The sequence below is a fragment of the Chlorocebus sabaeus genome, chromosome 4 (assembly GCF_047675955.1).
Source record: "Chlorocebus sabaeus isolate Y175 chromosome 4, mChlSab1.0.hap1, whole genome shotgun sequence".
In the NCBI taxonomy this organism is placed as follows: domain Eukaryota; kingdom Metazoa; phylum Chordata; class Mammalia; order Primates; family Cercopithecidae; genus Chlorocebus; species Chlorocebus sabaeus.
In genome coordinates this window covers 59,289,444-59,310,647 of record NC_132907.1, presented here as the reverse complement: position 1 = coordinate 59,310,647, position 21,204 = coordinate 59,289,444, and the positions used below count along the sequence as shown (strand labels likewise).

At 37.6% G+C, this 21,204-nt stretch overlaps 1 protein-coding gene across 14 annotated transcripts in view; it reads left to right on the top strand.

Annotated features, from left to right (window-relative positions):
* Positions 1 to 21,204, top strand: part of SPEF2 (sperm flagellar 2) — a 188,132-nt gene that overhangs the window by 36,884 nt on the left and 130,044 nt on the right. For all 14 annotated transcript variants that reach the window (XR_012092806.1, XR_012092804.1, XR_012092802.1 and 11 more), the window contains 4 exons: positions 1,529 to 1,715; positions 6,296 to 6,484; positions 14,808 to 14,995; positions 18,946 to 19,114. Coding sequence is in view for 8 of the 14 variants with exons in the window: in XM_073014804.1 (XP_072870905.1) it covers positions 1,529 to 1,715; positions 6,296 to 6,484; positions 14,808 to 14,995; positions 18,946 to 19,114 (733 nt within the window). In the remaining 6 variants the exon portion in view is untranslated. The remainder of the gene's footprint in view (positions 1 to 1,528; positions 1,716 to 6,295; positions 6,485 to 14,807; positions 14,996 to 18,945; positions 19,115 to 21,204) is intronic.

Here is a 21,204-nt window from a genome sequence, read left to right as displayed (position 1 = left end):
TTTGTACTATTGTATTATTCTGTTTACTTTTTGAAGAGGATGCAGATGAGAATTGCTGATTATTTGATCTTTATATACATAAAAATGTATCTTTTAATGATAAATTTGAAATGAATCTATGAATTCTGTGCTAAGTCACCATTTGACTCACTAAATTGAATGTGCTTAACTTTCTGTTGTGAAGACCACTGGGTTCTTCCTGATCCTTTACATTTTGGACATGAGATAGGACAAGAGCTCTGAGTTGAGTCTTCTTGAGTCTCTAGGACATGGGCAAGAAGCCAGTCAGACCTGTGCTTACATGTGTGGCATGGTAAGCAAGCCAACTTTCAACTGCTGTATTTTCAGTAAGAGTTCAGCCACTGTTCTAAGCAGTCAGAAGTCCATCTGGGAGTGGATAGAGTAATTTGCACTTTCATAGGTGATGGAAGAACGTAGTAGATGGAAACATTTGTACGTAGAAGTACTCTCTAGTGACCTGGCTTTAGTGTGCCTGGTCTGCTGTTATAAGCTGTGCCTTCCCTGACACTTGGGTTATCAATAGTCTGCCTCTTGTTGATTCAAAACAGGGGAGATCAGAGACCCAGAGCCAGCAGGAAGAAGAGGAAAAGAAATCCAGAATCTCTGGGTAGAATGAAAATCATAAAATACATAAAAAGTAAGGCTGGGCACGGTGACTCATGCCTGTAATCCCAGCACTTTGGGAGGCCAAGGCGGGCCGATCATACGAGGTCAGGAGTTTGAGACCAGCCTCCCCAACATGGTGAAACCCTGTCTCTACTAAAAATACAAAATTAGCCCAGCATTATGGCGCATGCCTATAATCCCAGCTACTCAGGAGGCTGAGGCAGGAGAATTGCTTGAACCCAGTAGACGGAGGTTGCAGTGAGCCAAGATGGGCCATTGTACTCCAGCCTGGGCAACAAGAGCGAAACTTTATCTCAAAAAAAAAAAAAGGTGAGGCCGGGCGCGGTGGCTCAAGCCTGTAATCCCAGCACTTTGGGAGGCTGAGACGGGCGGATCACGAGGTCAGGAGATCAAGACCATCCTGGCTAACACGGTGAAACGCCATCTCTACTAAAAAATACAAAAAACTAGCCGGGCGAGGTGGCGGGCGCCTGTAGTCCCAGCTACTCGGGAGGCTGAGGCAGGAGAATGGCGTGAACCCGGGAGGTGGAGCTTGCAGTGAGCTGAGATCCAGCCACTGCACTCCAGCCTGGGTGACAGAGCGAGACTCCGTCTCAAAAAAAAAAAAAAAAAGGTGAAAGAACAAAAAGCTGATGGGCCTTGAAAGAAGGCTATGCTAAGGACTTCACAGAGAATTTAGAAATGGGGTGAAGCAAATGGGATCTGTTTTGCTAAGCAATTGCTATCACACTGATTTTGAATATTTTCTTCAATGCTTGTATTAATAAATTAACAGTGAACTCAAGGGATCCTTCTCCTGAGGTCTTTCTCCATAGTCACAGATAGTGGCATGGGATCACATTATTTTTTAAAAATCTAAAATAAAAACTATTATTCTTAGTGCATCCAAGACTACTTTAGATACAGCAGGCCAGACAACCACCGATTTGTTAAATACTTACTCGGATGATGAATACATTAAAAAAATCCAGAAGCGCCTTGAAGAAGATGCTTTTGCACGAGAGCAAAGGGAGAAAAGACGGCGGAAATTGTTAATGGACCAGTTAATAGCCCACGAAGCACAAGAGGTAAGATATTTAGATAAAGGTTAAATAATAGTGCTGGGAATTCTACAAAATGTAGTCTTCTATACACATAATATGTAGTTTATATATGTATTGTCTGCTACTCTGCATCAAATGTCATATCATAATAGGAAATATACTAGAAAAAAACAGCTGTTTACTAAAGAATCTAAAATCTGGTGATAGTTGTATAACATTGTGAATGTAATTAAGACAAATGTATACTTTAAAATGGTAAATTTTATGTTATGTATATTTTACCATAATAAAGAATACATTAAAAGGAACCCAAAATCTATGTCTGCCATGTGTACTCTATTGTTACTTTTAGAGGAAAAAGGGAAGGGTTTAATGAAAACAATATGGAAAAGTTGTTCGTCCTCTCCTTTTGTTCACCATTCTATTCCAGTGGTTCTTAAAGCATAGTTCCTGGACCAGCAGCACCAGTATTACTTGGGACTTTTAGGAATAGAGATTATTGGGCCCCACCCCAGATCAGACCTGAAACGCTGGGAGTGGGGCCCAGTGATCTGTGCTAACAAGCTCTCTAGGTGATCCTGACTCCACCACAGCTTGAGAATCGCTGATCATTTCTTACATTGAACACATATTTATTGAACTTCTATGCTTTGAGTACTTGTGATAGGCCCACAGATATAACAGAGAGCAAGAATAACAAGACACCTGTCTCCCAGAGCTTTCTGCAAACAGCAAGTACATTGGAGTGTGAAAGTGCTGTGAAGGTGAAAGGGGGATTGGGGGAGTGATACTTAGAGAAGTCCACCTGGCTTGCTTCAGAAGACAGTGTCTGGAGGACAATAGCAGAAGCATAGATAAAGAGTCAGGAGTTAGCTAATTGAAAGTGGGGTGGTCGTGGTGGGGTTGGGGTGAGAGGCAGTTTCCAAGAGAGGCTGAAATGGTGGAAGGTGAGTGTTTCCAGACAAGAGAATACCACATGGAAAGCTCAGTGCTTTTAGCTAACGGAAAGTCATATCATCTGGCAGGAGTCACTAGAGGCCAAATTATGATAAGCCTTGTAAGATACACAGAATGAAATAGGAGATTTTGTGATTTCTTGTTTGAATGCAAAGTGGAAAAAGAGTGACCAGGTCCAACTTGCCTTTAGAAAGATCACTCTGGCTTTAGTTTGGAGAATAGATTACAGAAGGGCAATCCAAGTCCGTTGTTGCTGTAATTCAGGCAAGAGATTATCCCAGTTTAAATGTAGTGTAGTGGCAATAGGGATTGAGAGAAGTAGCTTTAAGAGCTATTTTGGAGGTAAAATCAATAGGACTTAATGATTCATTAGACATGGGAAAGTGAAGAAGTGGGATGAAAAGCTGGATTTCTAGGTTGTGCACCTGGATGGCTGGACGTGTAATTTGCTGAGATATGGAAGATGGTGAGAGGAACAAACTTGGGGTGGGCGACGATTTCAGTTGTGAATGTAAATAGGACAAATCTGCATGTCTACAAAGACCATTTGAAGATGCTTTTATTCACCTGCCCACGTCTGGTCTGCTTGTTCACTGAAAGGAAATAAAGGCTTCACACAAATATGAAGAAGTGAAATTTATTCATGGATTCCACTCTTTCTTAGTGAAAGTTCAAAAAAATAGCTCTGGACATCTCTTTGTGCTAGAAAGTTATTTCTTCATATTCAGATTTCTTCAAATTATATCTTTATTCAATCAGTTTGATTATCTCCTTTTCATTGGAAGAATTTCAAATTATGAAAACTAGATAATCGAAAAGTTTATTTTAAAATAACTACCAAGACCAAGACGGGCAGATCACGAAGTCAGGAGATCGAGACCATCCTGGCTAACACGGTGAAACCCCATCTCCACTAAAAAAAAAAAAAAGAAAAAAAAACGAAAAACTCGCCGGGCGAGGTGGCGGGTGCCTGTAGTCCCAGCTACTCGGGAGGCTGAGGCAGGAGAATGGCATAAACCCGGGAGGCGGAGCTTGCAGTGAGCCGAGATCCGGCCACTGCACTCCAGCCTGGGTGACAGAGCGAGACTCCGTCTCAGAAAAAATAAAATAAATAAAAAATAACTACCCATTTCAAGTGTCATCATGTAGCAATGACATTTTGGACACACTTCGATGTATGTTCCAAAGCACTTGTGTGTTGGCTGCAAGGTTTTTTCTTACTATTTTCCTGCTTGTAATCTAGGCCTGGTGTTTGCCTGGAAAATGGAGTAGATGAATTCTTTCTGGATTTCCTCACTTTCCACTAGGATGCTATTAACACTGAATTTTCAAAACTAGAGTTGGAGGTATATTTACCAGTTTGAAAATCCAGCAACCTAAGGGACCTAAAAAAGAGTCAGGGCTCTATATATTTCCATCACAGGAACCTCATCTTGTGCTGCCTCTTTTCTGTGTGTGGGGAAGCTGCTATTCCTAGAACCAGGCCTGATGCATATGCTGCATTCCCTCCATTCCTACCACCTCCTTCCTATGAAATGTAGTGAGCCCAGGCTCCTGTGCAGCTGACACAAGAGATGCTGGTCCACAGTGGTGGAATGGGAAATTCTTATGTGTACAATGGCTGGTTTTTCCATCCAGTATCCTCTCCTCCAAAGGAAAAATGGTATATGTCAGGGCTAGGAATTCTTCTACTTCCTTCAGTTACCTGCTGCTTTTCACAAGTATAACATAAATCCCACGTCAGCCCTGAATGTTTTCTTCTGGTGCCATTTGTACTTAATCTATCAGAAATGCCTCAAAATATCTTCCCTAGCTTTCGAGTTGTTCCAGTTTCTCCCTGGAATTTAGGTATTCCTGTTTCAGTTTGGCTGGTGAAGAGAGAACCAGAGACCTGTGCTCAAGTTGATATCTTGCCTACTGATTCATAAATACGTGAAATTATGTGAATTAAATGATGAGATTTAAAGTTATAAAAATCAATTTGACTTTTTAGGGGATAGATTTTGAGAGTGGGGATGGTAAGAAAAGGATTGGTAGGGAGGGGCTGATGTTGTTCAAGATAGGGCTGGTGTCAGTGGGTATGGGATGGAATCGGGGGGTGGTGGTTTAAAAACATGCCTAGGAGGTATGCTAGACTACTTTTTGAACAATTGAGTATTAGGAGTGATGAGAGATGAATGAACTTAGGATGACCCTAATGTCTTAGATCACAGAGTGGATTATTGTAGGATCATCAACCAAGATGGGGAAATATGGGGAGAGGACCAGGTCTGAAGTTGAGTTAGTGAGTTGAGTTTTGGACTTGTTGAGTTAAAGTACTTCATAGGCATGTAAGTGTATTCAAACTGGGAACACAGTTTGACTCCCACCTGGTTCTGTGGTCATTTGGCTAGCATCTTGGCCAATTAAGTTTTGCCCCAAGTCAGTTACCTCTGCCTTCTAAGAATCTTTTCTATGCCATTTCTTTGGAACTGACATTTGAACGCCAGGCCCTTCCCTCACTTCTTAACTAGAAGACCCTTGAATACTTAGCTGTCAGGTCTTTCCTGCAGTGCCCTATTCCTCTATAGAGCTGCTCGGGCATCTTTGGAATATTAGGTAGTGGTTGTAGACTAGAGTAAGTTCCTCCAGTCTCTAGATATCTTTCTGTCTTCCCCATTGAGTACTATAGATACCTCCCCTTTCCACATGATGTCTCTGTTTCGAAAGAGTGAGAGAACTTGATGAGGCCTTGGATATCATCTTCTATCTAAACCCATCATTTTACCTGATGAGAAATAAAACCAAGAAACTGAGTTAATTGCCCAAGGCCACCCAGCCTATTATGATGACCAGGTCCTCTGATTCCCAGTTTAATGTTTTTTTTTCACTGTTCATTTACTGGTCACCCTTCTATTCTCCTCAAACTGCCAAGAATACATCTAGCTTTTCTTTCAGATGATGACCACTCAGATTTTCTAAGATCAGCAGTAGGTCATTTTCCCCAGCCTCTTCTCCAGGCTTCCCTTTCTGTCAGTTTGTATTAATAGCTTTTCCTCACGATGGTATTGCATTGTCCTCAGTGGGAACTAATCCAATCTGCAGTCTTCAGCTGACAATGCCTGCATTTGTTTTACAACTAGTAGTTATGTTAAAATGCGTATAACATAATCCCAACCTTCTGAAAACATGCTTTGAAATTTAGAGTCATAGCACTTTTGTTTTAACTTTTATTTTAAATTCAGGTGTACATGTGCAGGTTTGTTATACAGGTAAACTCATGTTATAGGGGTTTGTTGTACAGATTATTTTGTCACCCAGATATTAAGCCTAGTATCCATTAGCTATTTGCTTGTTTTTAAAACTTTGAAAAAAAATCACCTAATTTATTTTTAATAATGTTTTGAATGAATAATGAATAATGTTTTGAATAACAATTTGTTTAAAGTAATTGTGAGTTGCAAAACCATAATGTTTCTAAACGCCAACTTTTGTTGGAAATCCTCATTTCAGAACTTGATTTTTTTTTTGCCATGTTCAAATTAAATCAAATGACAGAAATTATTTAGATGAACATTATACCTTTTGTATATTGTTTATTATAGGCTTCCTAGCTCAGTGGGAAATTTGGACATCACTTTAACAAATAACTCCCCTGGTGTTTTCAGGAGGCTTATCGGGAGGAACAGCTGATTAACCGGCTGATGCGGCAGTCCCAGCAGGAGCGCAGGATTGCCGTGCAGCTCATGCATGTTCGGCATGAAAAGGAAATTTTATGGCAAAACAGAATTTTCAGAGAAAAACAACATGAGGAAAGACGACTTAAAGATTTCCAGGATGCTCTTGATCGAGAAGCGGTAAATACTATCTCCCTTAGAAATCTTTCTAAGGTTACTTTTGATCCTTTCTACCAAGTCGTGGTAAACAAAGCTATATTTTGTTGCCAATCATCTAATAAGAGTTGATTTTTTTATATGATCAGCCTATTATCTGCCAATTTTTATTTTTATGTAACTCCATCAATAGGGCATATAGCCACTACATAGAACTATACTGTCTTCTTTTAGCCTTGATTCTACAAGTAGCTAAGTACTTAATGCTCACCACCAACCCTAGTGTCCATGTCTCTCTAGTCATTTTGATTGTCTGAAACTCTTTCTCAGGATTTCTCAGGAAGGGCTCATGGAAACCATATTCCCTGAGTTCTTATGTATTGGTAACATTGTGTGCCTTTTATACTTGATTGTAAGTTGACTGTGTATAAAATGGTTAGTTCACACTTTGTTTCCTTGAATATCTTAAATATGTCACTCTATTTTCTTCGAGTATAAAGTGTGCTGCCAAAAAGAATGGTGATAGTCTAACTTTCAATTCCTTGAGTCATTACTTTTTTTTTTTTAGATACTTTATTTTTTTCTTTAAAAAATCACTAAGTTTACTAGAGCAGGCATTGGTATTGGTTATTCTAGGTGAATATCCTCGGGCAGTGAGAGAACTTTTAAACTGCTTCCTTTCAACTGGACATCATTAGTCTTTAATCAACAATTCCTTGCCTTCTGGAAAAGAAAAAAGAGATTCCTCAGGCCCATATTGTGCTATTCCTTCCTCAGAATGAGCATAAGTGCTTTATCTAGGGTACTCCGGTGCACTGTAGTTGAGAATTGTATACAGAAACTCAGATCTGGGCTGCTAGCTGTGCTTTTTGCTACTGTGGTGTCATTGTGTCTTGGCCCTTTTACAACCCTGAAAATCAAAATATCCTATCTTTTAATTATTTAATAGATTATTTTTGTCCCAAACTTTATGTATATGTAGGTTCTAGTAACAAAAATAGATTGATTTTATTAATGGAGTATATGGATTACTTCTTGTCTACTTCCTATTGGGGATGTTTCAGATTTATTTAATCCTTTAGTCCACATTTGATTGAAGAGAACTCATGTGAGTGGCGTTTTAGATAGCCTGTCTTTACTGTCATAAAATATTCACAAAACCAGACTGGGCAGAAGAGAAACCTTAAAGAAAACGGGAGGGCAGTGTTTTATTTACTAGCTTCATAGCTTCCACTGTGATACCCCATGTAAGTGCAATGTAACTTTTGCCAAAATTGTGCAATTTTTAGAAATATCAGTTGGAAAGTAGCATATTTTGCAGAGAGGAGAGTGTTGCTTTTGCCTTTGTGGAGCAGGCATAGCCTAAATGGTGGGTATGGAATAGGGAGAGCGAGCCATACCCCATGAATTTGAGCTGAATGAATGCTGACCTCGAAGTCTTCTTTGTCTTTAAGAGCTGAGTTATCTGGATGATTGTTTCATCTCTCTTCTTTGGCAAAAATAGACTTGACTAGATTGAGTGGCATTTACTTACATTAGAAATGATGTGTTATCTTTCTAAGTGCCTATTTGAAAAATATGTTTATTTCATAAGCTCAGCTAAATAGCAAAGTATGTTTAGCTGGACTGGTCTCATGGTGATAAGGATCATCTATTCTTTCTTAAACTGGGGTTGAACTAACTTCAGAGGACTGGAACAGTTGGGCCTGCTAAAGCCTCAGAGACCTAAATTGTGAGTTTCTGAAGTACCTGAAAAAATTGTATTTCTTCCTCTCACATGATTACTTTTCCAACAGCGAAGCTATATAGTTCCTTGGCATCTCTCCCTTAGAGATGGTTGGATTTTATGACTTGCATCCGTACATGTTGAGTTTATCAACTCTCCACCAACAGTGGCTGGTGCATAAGTAGAAACTGAATAAATAAATCAATAAATGTTTAATTCAGTTTGCCAAATTAACAGTCACCTCATCTTTCCAGTATCATTCACTAACTAAACAAAAATCCATTTTATTCCCTAGAGTATTATCATTCTACTACTTTTTTATGTGAATAAAGGAGGGTTTTATATATATATACACACACACACATACACACACACACACGTGTATATATACATATATACATATGTGTGTGTGTATATATACTTGCTTAACTTTTATTTTAAGTTCAGGGGTATAAGTGCAGGTTTGTTACATAGGTAAATGTGAGTTATGGGGATTTGTTGTACAGATTATTTCATCACCCAGATATTAAGGCTAGTGCCCATTAGTTATTTTGCCTGATACTCTCTTTCCTCCCACCCACCACCCTCTGAAAGGTCCCAGTGTTGTTGTTCCCCTCTGTGTGTCCATGTGTTCTCATCATTTAGCTTCCACTTATAAGTGAGAACATGCAGTATTTGGTTTTCTATTCCTGCATTAGTTTGCTGAGGATAATAGCCTCCAGCTCAATCCATGTCTTTGCAAAGGACATGATCTCATTCCTTTTTATGGCTGCATAGTATTCCATGGTGTATCTATACCACATTTTCTTTATCCAGTCTATCATTGATGGGCATTTAGGTTGATTCCATATCTTTACTATTGTGAATAGTGTTGCAATGAATGTAGGCATTCATGTGTCTTTAAAATAGAATGATTTGTATTCCTTTGGGTATATACCCAGTAATGGGAGTGCTGGGTTGAATGATATTTCTGCCTCTAGATCTTTGAGGAATTGCCACACTGTCCTCCACAATGGTTGAACTATTTTACTCTTCCACCTACAGTGTAAACTTGTTCCTTTTTCTCTACAACCTCACCAGCATCTGTTGTTTTTTGACTTTTTGATAATAGTCATTCTGACTGGTATGAGATGGTATCTCATTTTGGTTTTGATTTGCATGTATCTAATGGTCAGTGATGTTAAGCTTTTTTTCATGTGTTTGTTAGCTGCTTGTATGTCTTCTTTTGCAAAGTGTCCATTCATGTCATTTGCCCACTTTTTAATGGGGTTGTTTGTTTTTCTCTTGTAAATTTGTCTAAGTTCCTTATAGATGTTGGATATTAGACCTTTGTCAGATGCATAGTTTGTAAAAATTTTCTCCCATTCTGTAGGTTGTCAGTATACTCTCTTAACAGTTTCTTTTGCTGTGTAGAAGCTCTTTAGCTTAATTAGGTCCCATTTGTCAATTTTTGCTTTTGTTGCAATTGCTTTTGACATATTCATCATGAAATATTTGCCCGTGCTTATGTACTGAATGGTATTACTTAGGTTGTCTTCCAGGTTTTTATGGCTTTGGGTTTTACATTTAAGTCTTTAATCCATCTTGAGTTAATTATCTTATATGGTGTAAGGAAGGGGTCCAGTTTCTATCTTCTGCATAGGGCTAGCCAGTTTTCCCAGCACCATCTATCAAATGGGAAATCCTTTCACCATTGCTTGTATTTGTAAGGTTTGTTGAAGATCTGGTAACTGGAGGTGTGTAGTCTTATTTCTGGGTTCTCTATTCTGTTCCATTGGTCTATGTGTCTGTTTTTGTGTTTTGATTACTGTAACCCTGTATAGTGTGGTGTAGTTTGAAATCAGGTAGCGTGATGCTTCCAGCTTTGTCCTTAGATTTTATTGTTCTTGTCATTTTTTATTATTATTTGAGAGTGGGAGGAGGTGGAACATTCTAAAATTACTTTTAAATCTATTAAGGTCTTTAAGGTTTCTTAACTATGCTCACAGACTGTTAATAATATTTGTGTTACTCATTTTAATAGTATTGATTTGCTATTCCATGGCTACTTTCTATTAAGTATTGCTGTGGAAAATACTGATTTTGTTTCTACTTCTTTGGCTGCTCCTTCTCAGGAGCAGGGTCATTGTCTTTACAGGCTCATTGTTCTTTTGTATCAAAACATTTATTGACAGATTCCTCAAAGCTTCATCTTAGGCTGCCTTATTTTCTTTTCTATGTTACTTCTCAGATAGCTGCATCCACAACCATGGTGGTGTATTTACTGCAACAGACAGATGACCCATACAGTTATGCCTCTGTCCTCTGAGATGAAGGGCCATAGTTTTAGTATTCCTTGACATCTGTGGTTGTATATCTCAGAGATACTTCAAATTCAGCATGTTCCAAGCCAAATGTATGACCTTTCCTATGCAACTAGTCTTTTTCAGTGTTCCATAGCTCAACAAATGGCATCATTATTTATCGAACTGTACAAGCCTGAAACCTCAAGGTCCACATTAAAATTGCTTCACCCTTATTCTTCCATACCCAAAACATCCACTAAGTGCTATCATTTTCATGCATTAAATTTCTCTTCATTGTGTCCATTTTCCTCTATGTCTACACTACCATCCCTGGTTTCTACTGCAGTACTACTACTGCAGTGGTTTCCTTCATCCATTTTTAGTGGTTATGAATTGGTGACCAAAAACTGGAGAGTGTAAGAATATAACATTATATATGTTCCTTAAGTCAGCCCTAAGTTGTACTCTTTCACCCCAACTCTGCACACAGACAATGTACAATTCCCCAAGTTATAAGGGGCAAGCCATCTTGGAAACACTACGGTCATCAGATGCAAGCCCAGTCCTACTGAGACCTCAGCTACTGCAGCCCACATGTCCCCTCAGTGGCACAGGAAACTTTGGGGAAGCTGCTCCAGCCTTTGTTGGTCTCCCATATAATCCCCTCTGAGGCTTCATTGCCCCCTTCATTGCCTGGGCTCTGGCCACATTGGTTTGCTCTGAGATCCTTGAACAATTCATTTCTTCTACTTTGCCCCTCTTTCCAAGGGCGTTCACCCAATTAATACTTGTTTTCAAAGCTCCATGCATGTGCCCCTTCTTGTCTAGGTCAGGCCCCTGTTATACAGCCTCATACCCCACGGTCTTGCCCTAATGACACTTGTCATAGTGTGTACTTATACATGTATTTGTGTGACTCTTTGACTGTTTGCCTATCCCACTGGCATGTAAAGTCCATGAGGGCAGGACCACATTTGCTCTTGCTCATGAAATAAAGAAAGAAAAAAAAGGAAGGAAGGAAGGAAGGAAGGAAGGAAGGAAGGAAGGAAGGAAGGAAGGAAAATAAAGGAAAGGAAAGGAAGGAAAAGAAAGAAAGAAAGAAAGAAAGAAAGAAAGAAAGAAAGAAAGAAAGAAAGAAAGAAAGAAAGAAAGAAAGAAAGAAAGAAAGAAAGAAAGGCAGACGGAGGGAGGGAGGGAGAGAGGGAAGGAAGGAAGGGACGGAGGGAGGGAGGGAGGAAGGAAGGAAGGAAGGAAGGAAGGAAGGAAGGAAGGAAGGAAAAGGAAAGGAAAGGAAGGAAGAGGAAGGAAGGAAGAAAGAAAGAAAGAAAGAAAGAAAGAAAGAAAGAAAGAAAGAAAGAAAGAAAGAAAGAAAGAAAGAAAGAAAGAAAGAAAGAAAGGCAGACGGAGGGAGGGAGGGAGAGAGGGAAGGAAGGGAGGGAGGGAGGGAGGGAGGAAGGAAGGAAGGAAGGAAGGAAGGAAGGAAGGAAGGAAGGAAAAGGAAAGGAAAGGAAGGAAGAGGAAGAAAGAAAGAAAGAAAGAAAGAAAGAAAGAAAGAAAGAAAGAAAGAAAGAAAGAAAGAAAGAGAGAGAGGGAGAGAAAGAAAGAAAGAAAGAAAGATAGAGAGAGAGAGAGAAAGAAAGAGAAAGAAAGGGAGAAAGGAAGGAACAGAGAGGGAGGAAGGAAGGAAGGAAGGAAGGAAGGAAGGAAGGAAGGAAGGAAAGAAGGAAGGGCTGTGCATGATGGCTCACACCTGTAATCCCACCACTTTGGGAGGCCAAGGCAGGTGGATCATGAGGTCAAGACTTCAAGACCAGCCTGGCCAACATGTTGAAACCCCATCTCTACTAAAAATGCAAAAATTAGCCAGGGGTGGTGGCGTGCACCTGTAATCCCAGCTACTTGGGAGGCTGAGGCAGGAGAATTACTTGAACCCAGGAGGCGGAGGTTGCAGTGAGCTGAGATCGCCCCATTGCACTCCAGGTCTGGATGACAGAGCAAGACTCCATCTTGGGGGAAAAGACGGGAAAGAAAGAGAGAGAGAGAGAGAAAGAGAAAAAGAGAGAAAGAGAGAGAGAGAAAGAAAGAGGAAGGAAGGAGGAGAGAGAGAAAGAAAACGAGGGAGAAGACCTTTGTGTTTTTCTTTCACTCTCAATTTTTTGAGGGTTTTTGTTTTGTTTTTAGATTAAATCTGCTAATCTCTTCCTTTGAGGCAACTGCAAAAGTATTCTGTATTTAAGACAGTTACTGATTTCAAATTTCTGTGCTAACTACTATTATTATTAATAATTAATTACAATAATATTTAATTTTTTTTGAGTTTCACTTTGAGTCAAGCATTGTACTATGTTTGTTACAAGCATGTATAAAATAATTCTTGCAATGACCATAAATGGATACCATCCTTATTCACATTTTACACATCAGGAAATTGAAGACTAGAAGGCTTAAAGTCACACAGCTTCTCAGCGGTGTAGCAGGGAGCAAGGCCAGCTTGATCAGATTTTAGAGTCCAAGCTCATAACCACTGAGATTTACTACCTCCCACAGACTTCCTTTTTCCTTTTCCTCCTTTTTTTATGGCTGCAACCCACTTAGCTGTAATGAGACAGGAAATTGTGGTGGCTTTGGCAGAGGATTGATGGTAGATATAGAAAAGAAGAAGGAAGACTAAGCTGGATGAAGGGAGGGAGAGGAATAGAGGAAGGGAGGGAGGGAGCGGGGAAGGGAGGAAGAGAGAGAGGGATATGGGGAGACAGGCAATGGCAGCAACCAGAGTTGAAAGCTACACTATTACTGGTAGGAGCATTCTACCATTCCCTTAAAGGTTTTTATTCCTCACATCCTAAATATTTCCATGTGTTTCAGAGAACTCTGTAGTAAACCAACCTCATGATCCATTTTTGTGTCACTCTCTCCGTAAATTCTCATCGGATATTTCTGCTCTCTTAGATTCATTTTTCCTCTGAATTCTTCACTTCATGAATCATGTCATAAAGCTTTGTACTTAAATTGTACTCTTTCTCCATGAAAACAGGGTATACAGAATAATACAAGAATAACAAACTCTGGTGTAATTCCTGAATCTGTCAAATGTACAGAATTGACCTTAGTGATCATCCAGCTTAACACCTTTCCCAACAAAAATGAAATAAGCACACAAAATAAAATAGCAATAGCAAAACAAATGGTGGACCTTACACAGCAATCCATTGTCACACATCTAGTCATTTATGAATAGTATCATTATAGGAAATACTTGTTTTGATGAGATGGTTTGGTAATTTTTCTGGGTATGCTAAGTACTCTTAATATACTGACTTTGAGGAAATGGAGACATAAGGAGACTAATGACTTGCCTAAGATCTCACAGCTAGTGCTTGAATTCTATATAAAATCTAGGGCTTGAACTCGACCATAGCTCCTCCAAAGCCCAAGTTTACTTCCGTTTGATACTCACTGGGTTGTTACAGGAGGCAAGTCTTTTTCCTACAGCAGGCTAGCATTTAACTAAATTTCTCAAGAAGCTGGCATAGCTATCTGAGAAGCAATATTGGGTCATCTGAATCCCACTAATTAAGTATTATGTTATCCTCAGCTTGGCTGGACTGAGTTCAACCTTTGTACCTTGTGTGAAGAAAAGATTCCCTGAACAAAATAATAGTGCACTAAGGAGAGGGCGATAACAAGCTAAGTGTTTCATTGCTTTCTACATACATAGATCTTCCTACAAATGAATGCCATCAGCTTATTAAGGCTGTAACCATAGAGGGTTTGTAATTAACACATTTAACACATGTTGGCAAATACTTTATATTCTCAAGCCAGTATAATCAGGGACTTTCTAAAATATTTTCTAAGTATAAATCAGTATTACAGAACTCTCCCATTGAAAGACAAAGGGCAATGACTATAGTAGATGTGTCCAAACTGACACTTTGGAGGTAGGAGTGAGGGGTCAGCTATGCTTAGGATCTGGCACAGACTTACCTGTTTCTCTCTGATCCCTATTTGGAACCGGTGAACTCAGGACTTCTTTTTGAAGGCTTAAGATCCAATTCCTCATTAATCCAAATTGGGCTTTCCCCAGTTAGATCACTTTTCACTGTATTATGCTTTGTTGATAAGATAAACTGAGAGTGGGATATTTCCAATATTGTCTTTGCCATCATACTCAGTACTAATGTATTAAGAAAAAGGTGTTCATTCATGATTAATTTTTTTCCTGGTGTGAGAAGAGGTTTCATTCTACTGAAAGACGTTTTGGCTATTGAAATGATGACATTATTTTTATTTGATTCAGTTATAGTGACTTAAAAATATGTTTTTGCCTTTTTAGGCTTTGGCAAAACAAGCCAAGATTGATTTTGAAGAACAGTTCCTTAAAGAAAAGAGATTTCATGATCAGATTGCTGTGGAAAGAGCTCAAGCTCGTTATAAAAAGCATTATTCAATATGTGCAGAAATTTTGGACCAAATAGTTGATTTGTCCACTAAAGTGGCAGACTATCGAACGTTGACAAATAAGTAAGTATTGTTTTTTAAATAACATAGTAAAGACACGATAGAGAATGAGGAAGGATAAGATTGTAAAGTTGATACTAAGCTGATAAAGAGAGATACACATGATTCATGAAAAGACTAAAAGGTGGGGTCCAGGAGACCTTGATTACTGGCTTGACTTACTCACTGACTACTTTCATTTAAGATGCCTACATACCTTTTTCCATACCTTTTATGAAAATTAACTCAAAGTGGATCATGGACTTAAATGTAAAACATAGCACTATAAAACTTTGAGGAAAAAATGGGAGAAAATCTCTGGGCTCTATGACTAGGCAACAAGTTCTTAGACTTGACACCAAAAGCATGATCCATAAGAGGAAAACTTGACAAATTGGACTTCATTAAAATTAAAACGTTTTGCTCTGCAAAAGACAAAACTTTATAAGTTGAACTTCTTCAAAATTAAAACTTTTTGCTTTGAAAAAGCTGAAAGGATGTATAGAATAGGAGAAGATATTTCAAACTGCCTAGCCAACAAAAGACTATATCTAGAATATATAAAATATTCTCAAAACTCAACAATAAAAAATAAGCCAGTTCAAAAATAGGCAAAAGATATGAAAAGACATTTCACTGAAGAGGATATTCAGATGACAAATACACACGTAAAAAACTTCATCCTCGTTAGTCATTAGAGAAATTCAAATTGAAATCACAATGATTTGTCATTACATTCCTATAACAATGGCTAAAATTAAAAAAAAAAAAATTAGAACACCAAATACTGACAAGGATCTGGAGAAAACCACCAATTCATTGCTGCTGAGAATATGAAATGGTACAGCCCCTCTGGAAGACAATTTGGCAATTTCTTAAAAAGCTGAATATGCAACTCCCATACAACCTAGTGATTACACTTCTGGGTGTTTATCCTAGAGAAATTAAGACTTAAATTCACACTAAAATCTGTATAGAAATGTTTATATCACCTTTATTTGTAGTAACTTAAAACTGATAATAATTCAAATGTCTCTCAATAGGTAATAAAGTGTGATACATCCATATCATGGAATATTGCTGAGAAATATAAAATAATACACTATTAATGCATGCCACAATCTGGATGGACCTCCAGATACTTATGCTGAGTGGAAAAAAGCCAATCTCAAAATGTTACTTGCACTATGATTTCATTTACAAAACATTCTTGAAATAACAAAGTTATAGAAACAGAACAGATTAGTGATTGCCAGGGGCTAAGACTGGGGTGGAGGTGAGAGGGAAGTGAGTGTAGCTCTGAAAGGGCAACATGATGGGTTCTGTGGTGATAGAACGTTCTGTATCTTGACTGTATCAATGTTAATATCCTGGTTATGATATTGTACTGTGGTTTTGCAAAATATTACAATCAGGAGACACTGGGTAAAGGGTATATGGATGTCCATATTATTTCTTACACCTAATGTGAACGTATAATTACCTCAAAATAGAAAGATTAATTTTAAAAATCAAAGTATATCTAAATAGCAACAGAATAACATGAAAGTGGGATAAATGATTCATAGAGTCTACTAGGTGTGAACCCTGAAAACTTGAGACAGGTCTCAGTTACTTAGAAAGTTTATTTTACCAAGGTTGAGGACTTACCTGTGACACAGCCTCAGGAAGTCCTGACGACATGTGCTCAAGGTGGTCAGGCCACAGCTTGGTTTTATACATTTTAGGGAGACATGAGACATCAATCAATATGCAAGAAGTAAGTACATTAGTTCCATCTAGAAAGATGGAGACAGCTCAAAGCAAGGCCTACCCACTGGGGGCTTCCAGGTCACATATAGGTGAGAGACTGAAGGCTGCATTCTTTTGAGTTTCTCGTAGGTCTTTCCAAAGAAGGCAATCAGAATTTGCATCTATCTCTGTGAGCAAAAGGATGACTTAAATAGAATGGGAGGCAGATTTGCCCGAGTGGTTCCCAGCTTGAAACCCCATCTCTACTAAAAATACAAAAATTAGCCAGGTGCGGTGGCAGGTGCCTGTAATCCCAGCCACTCGAGGGGCTTGAACACGGGGGAAGGAGGTTGCGGTGATCAGAGATCACACCACTGCACTCCAGACTGGGTGACAGAGTGAGACTCCGTTTCAAAAAAAAAAAAAAAAAAGCAGACCACATAGCTGGAATTTCCAGACTAACTTATATAAAGTCAACAGAGCTCATTCTGAAATGGAAAGTATAATATTGCTTCTAAAGCAGCCCTTTTTTTAAAAAATATATATATAATAGCATTTTTTCCTCACTGTTTTATTTTGAATTAATAATTGCTTCACCAGAACAGGTTGATCTGAAGTGAGCTGACGGAATTTGAATCCTCTAAGAAAACTGAATTGCTAGCCCAAAAGTATGCATGGAATCTTAGTTACTGTCAGCTAACAAGGGAGGTATTCAGGGCCCCAGAAGCCATATCAGGTGATTTTCTTATTCGGGAGCCTCAGTGGATCAGGTGGGGAATGGCAAGGTCAGAATCTTGAGGAAAAGGAGAAGTTTGGCAAGAACATGGAGACCAATATTCTGTATGACTAGAGAAGCTATTTTAAAAATGTTCCTACTTTTGCCATTTTATCTGTTTCTATCCTCATATCCTTAAATGTGAAAAGAATTTTACGGTAAAGGTCAGATAGCTAAAGTTTTTTCCTTCTACAGTTTTTTTTTTTCAAAAGACATGGACTACTTTAGTAGGTTGCAATCATGAAGCCATAGAATGTCTACAGATGTCATAGTAAGTCATACTGAAAGAGAATGTTAAAAGGTTTTTAGGAGGAAACAGGTAATTTGGGGGCTTTTTAAAGCCCTGACAAGTGGTAGAGAATGCAAAACGGAGGAAGTACCTGAATATGAGGTTTGTCAGGAGTTCAAGAACCCTGAACACACAATCTTTTAAACAGGAAAAGTTGTTAGGTCTGTATGCATTAAATAATAGCTCTTCATCCCCTCCAATCCCCAGCCGCTGATAATCTCTATCCAATTTGATGTCTCTGAATTTGTTTCTTCTAGGTACCTTATATAAGTGGAATAATATAATATTCATCCTTTTTGTGTCTGGCTTATTTCACGTAGCATAATGTCTTCAAGGTCCATTCATGTTGTAGCATGAATCAGAATGAAGTACTACTTTTTAAGTTGTAATTTCAAGTTCTAGTCCAACTGTTTATGATCACATCAGGACATTTCACACATCTTGTCTTGAAACAATTTTCCCATCACTCTGTCCTTGCTGCCTCCTAAGCATTCTTTAGGCCTCAGCTTGGCAGTGATTTCTTTAAAGAGACCTTCCTGGGACCAACAAGTTAAGTTGAGTCATACTGTTATACTTTCCCATTGTATAATTCTTATTCAGAACTTTCATTTATTTATGCAACTATTTTTTGCCCTTCTTTCCCAGAGTCTGCTATTTAAAGCCAGGTATTCCACTTGCTATTATATTTCCAGTGGCTAGTAAAATGTTTGGAACTTAGTGGGTTTGAAGAATGATTGTTACTTTATGCCATTGGTTCTTTAAACTTTTTTATTGACTGTTTCATAGCAGAACAATATATCTAAAAATAGTGAGCACAGTCAGAACACTTAGGTTCCTTAATTCTCAGTTCTGATGTCAGCTTACTATGCAACCTTAGGAAATTATTTAAATGCTCTGGTATCAGTGTCCTCCTGTGCAAAATGAACAAACTGAGTGCTTTTCAAGGCCCCTTTAAGAGAACATTAGGTTTACATTTTGTAAATAATTTGTAACAGAAAAATCTAATATATATTAGTCTTACTGTCATTGCACACATGGTAACCTTTAAGATCATTTTTCAGTAATTATTTCTGTTTGATGAAAGTGAGCTAATTTACATAAATATAATACAAATACCAATGTTTAAAATCTATATTTGACTAACCATCGATTCATCTCTACCTTTTCTTTGTGCAATAGCCTGATTCCATATAAGTTGATGCATGATTGGAAGGAACTATTTTTTAATGCAAAACCCATATATGAACAAGCCTCTGTTAAGACACTACCTGCTAACCCCTCAAGAGAACAACTTATAGAACTGGAGAAAAGGGACTTGCTAGATACCAATGATTATGAAGAATATAAGGTACCTACTGATATGAAATAATTAGAATGCTACATAATAAATCCTTTTTCTTTAACATTAATTTTGTGATATTCCTTATTTCATTTCTACTAATAAAAATAGGCATGTTTTGTTTGCATTTTCCCTTGTTTTAATTTGTATATTTGTGCTACTTTTTAGCTGCTTAAACTATACATAAGCTATTATCTATTGTTTCTAGTAATCTTAGGGGAGTGGTCTGAAAAAACATCAAGCATAGTAATTGTCTAAGTAGACAGATTTCAGAATTTTTAAAATGCTTTAGTTTATTTATTAGCATTTTTCTTTCTATGAGCTGTCTACTTTGGCTTCAAAAACCATTGTTAAAATGTATTTCTTTTGTAATCGATCTAAATAATAGATTTTTTTACAGGCAAAATGAAAGAGGAGGAGGTCTGGGTTTTATGAATAGCATAGATTCAAACAATCTTTTCTTCAAAGATTGAAATAAAAAGTATCAGGTGCCAACTGTGATTTTTAGAAGAACTGTTGTAAAGCCTTTGAGATTAGACAGACTAGAGCTACATTATTGAAATTGCCAGCTACTAACTGTGCAATCTTAGGTGACCAGTTCCTTAAAGGCTAATAGAATTCCATTTTTCAATTTATGGAAAGGGAATACTACTATACCTACTTCATTTAAAATAACATGAGTTAAACACAGCTGAGTGCACTTCATGTTGGATGCATATAATACATATCCATTTCTTTCCTCACCATCCTACTCTCCCCATCCCACTCCATCTCACCCTTAGAAGTAAAGGTGTAACAATCATAGCTTTTGGATAGAAGTTTTGAGTGGATCACCATCAATGGAATGAGGAGTGAGGCTTTTTGTTAGAAAAATTACAAAATGAGTCCCAGAAGTTCAGTAAGTGCAACATGAAAAAAATCTATGGAAAGATGATTTGACCTAATTATTCACTGATAGTAAATACTCAGCAAAGGTTTATGGAACAAAGAGTGAATAAAATGAATAAAGTACAATGAGCAAAGAAAAGTGCAAAATAACACTAATAAGTAAATATTACAAGAAGATAACCTTGTGGTTAAAAGATAAGGAAATAATATGAAATTATGAGAAATTAAATGTACACTATATTTTAATTAAATGAATCTATATTTGTAGCACTAAGAGAATTATTATTAAGGATTGACTAGAACCTTAAAAGATAAATGTGGATGTTTGTTTTGTATGGTTGTAAAATATACTCGACCTATTACATCCACCTAAAGTATAATGCCATATAATAAAATGCTTTGACAGTATCAAACTGTGTTAAGATATTTCTTTCCACTGTAAATTAGAAGTCATTTTATTTGACAGACTTTACTCGTTCATCGAATGTTGATTTCTAAATTACTTCTTAAACAGCTCAATCTCTATTCTTGTTGCGCGTACAAATCAGGAGACTAGTAGGCTGCAGCTTAGCAAAGATTTTTGTCTCTCTAGCTATTTTCCTTGTATGAGAAATGGTTACCACAGGAACATGCTGGTCTTGCCCACATCCTGGAGCAGATGATGCATTTCTTTTGCAGGAAATTGTAAACTTTTGTTAGGAGTTTGTGATCATCTAGCAATGCACGTTATTTTGTGTATTGACTTTGCTGTTTTTCTGGAAATGAAAATTACCTTAGGATTTATAATATGTTTTCACAAGCTCTCTTTGACACCATAATGGAAAATATGCCATATACAGGTTTTAGGACGTACCATAAACTATTATACTATCATTCTTTATTTTTAGACCTTTGGTCTCTTCAAGAACTTGTCCTAAATGTTCCTACATACAAGTAAAAAATAAATGTTTCAACTTGTAAAATATATTATCTGGCTTAAATAGTCTATCACAAGACGCAGAGGGGCAATGCATCCTGGCTTATCTAAAAGAACCAGTGGTCCACATTTGTCATTGTTAAATTTGTTTAGGAGTTTTAATGCAAATATATTACTCAGAAATTAATACATTTGCTTGAACATAATAATGTTCATTATACTGTTATCGAACATTATTGAATATCATTATTGATGTTATTATATATAATGTTCATTATATATAATGTTCAATAAC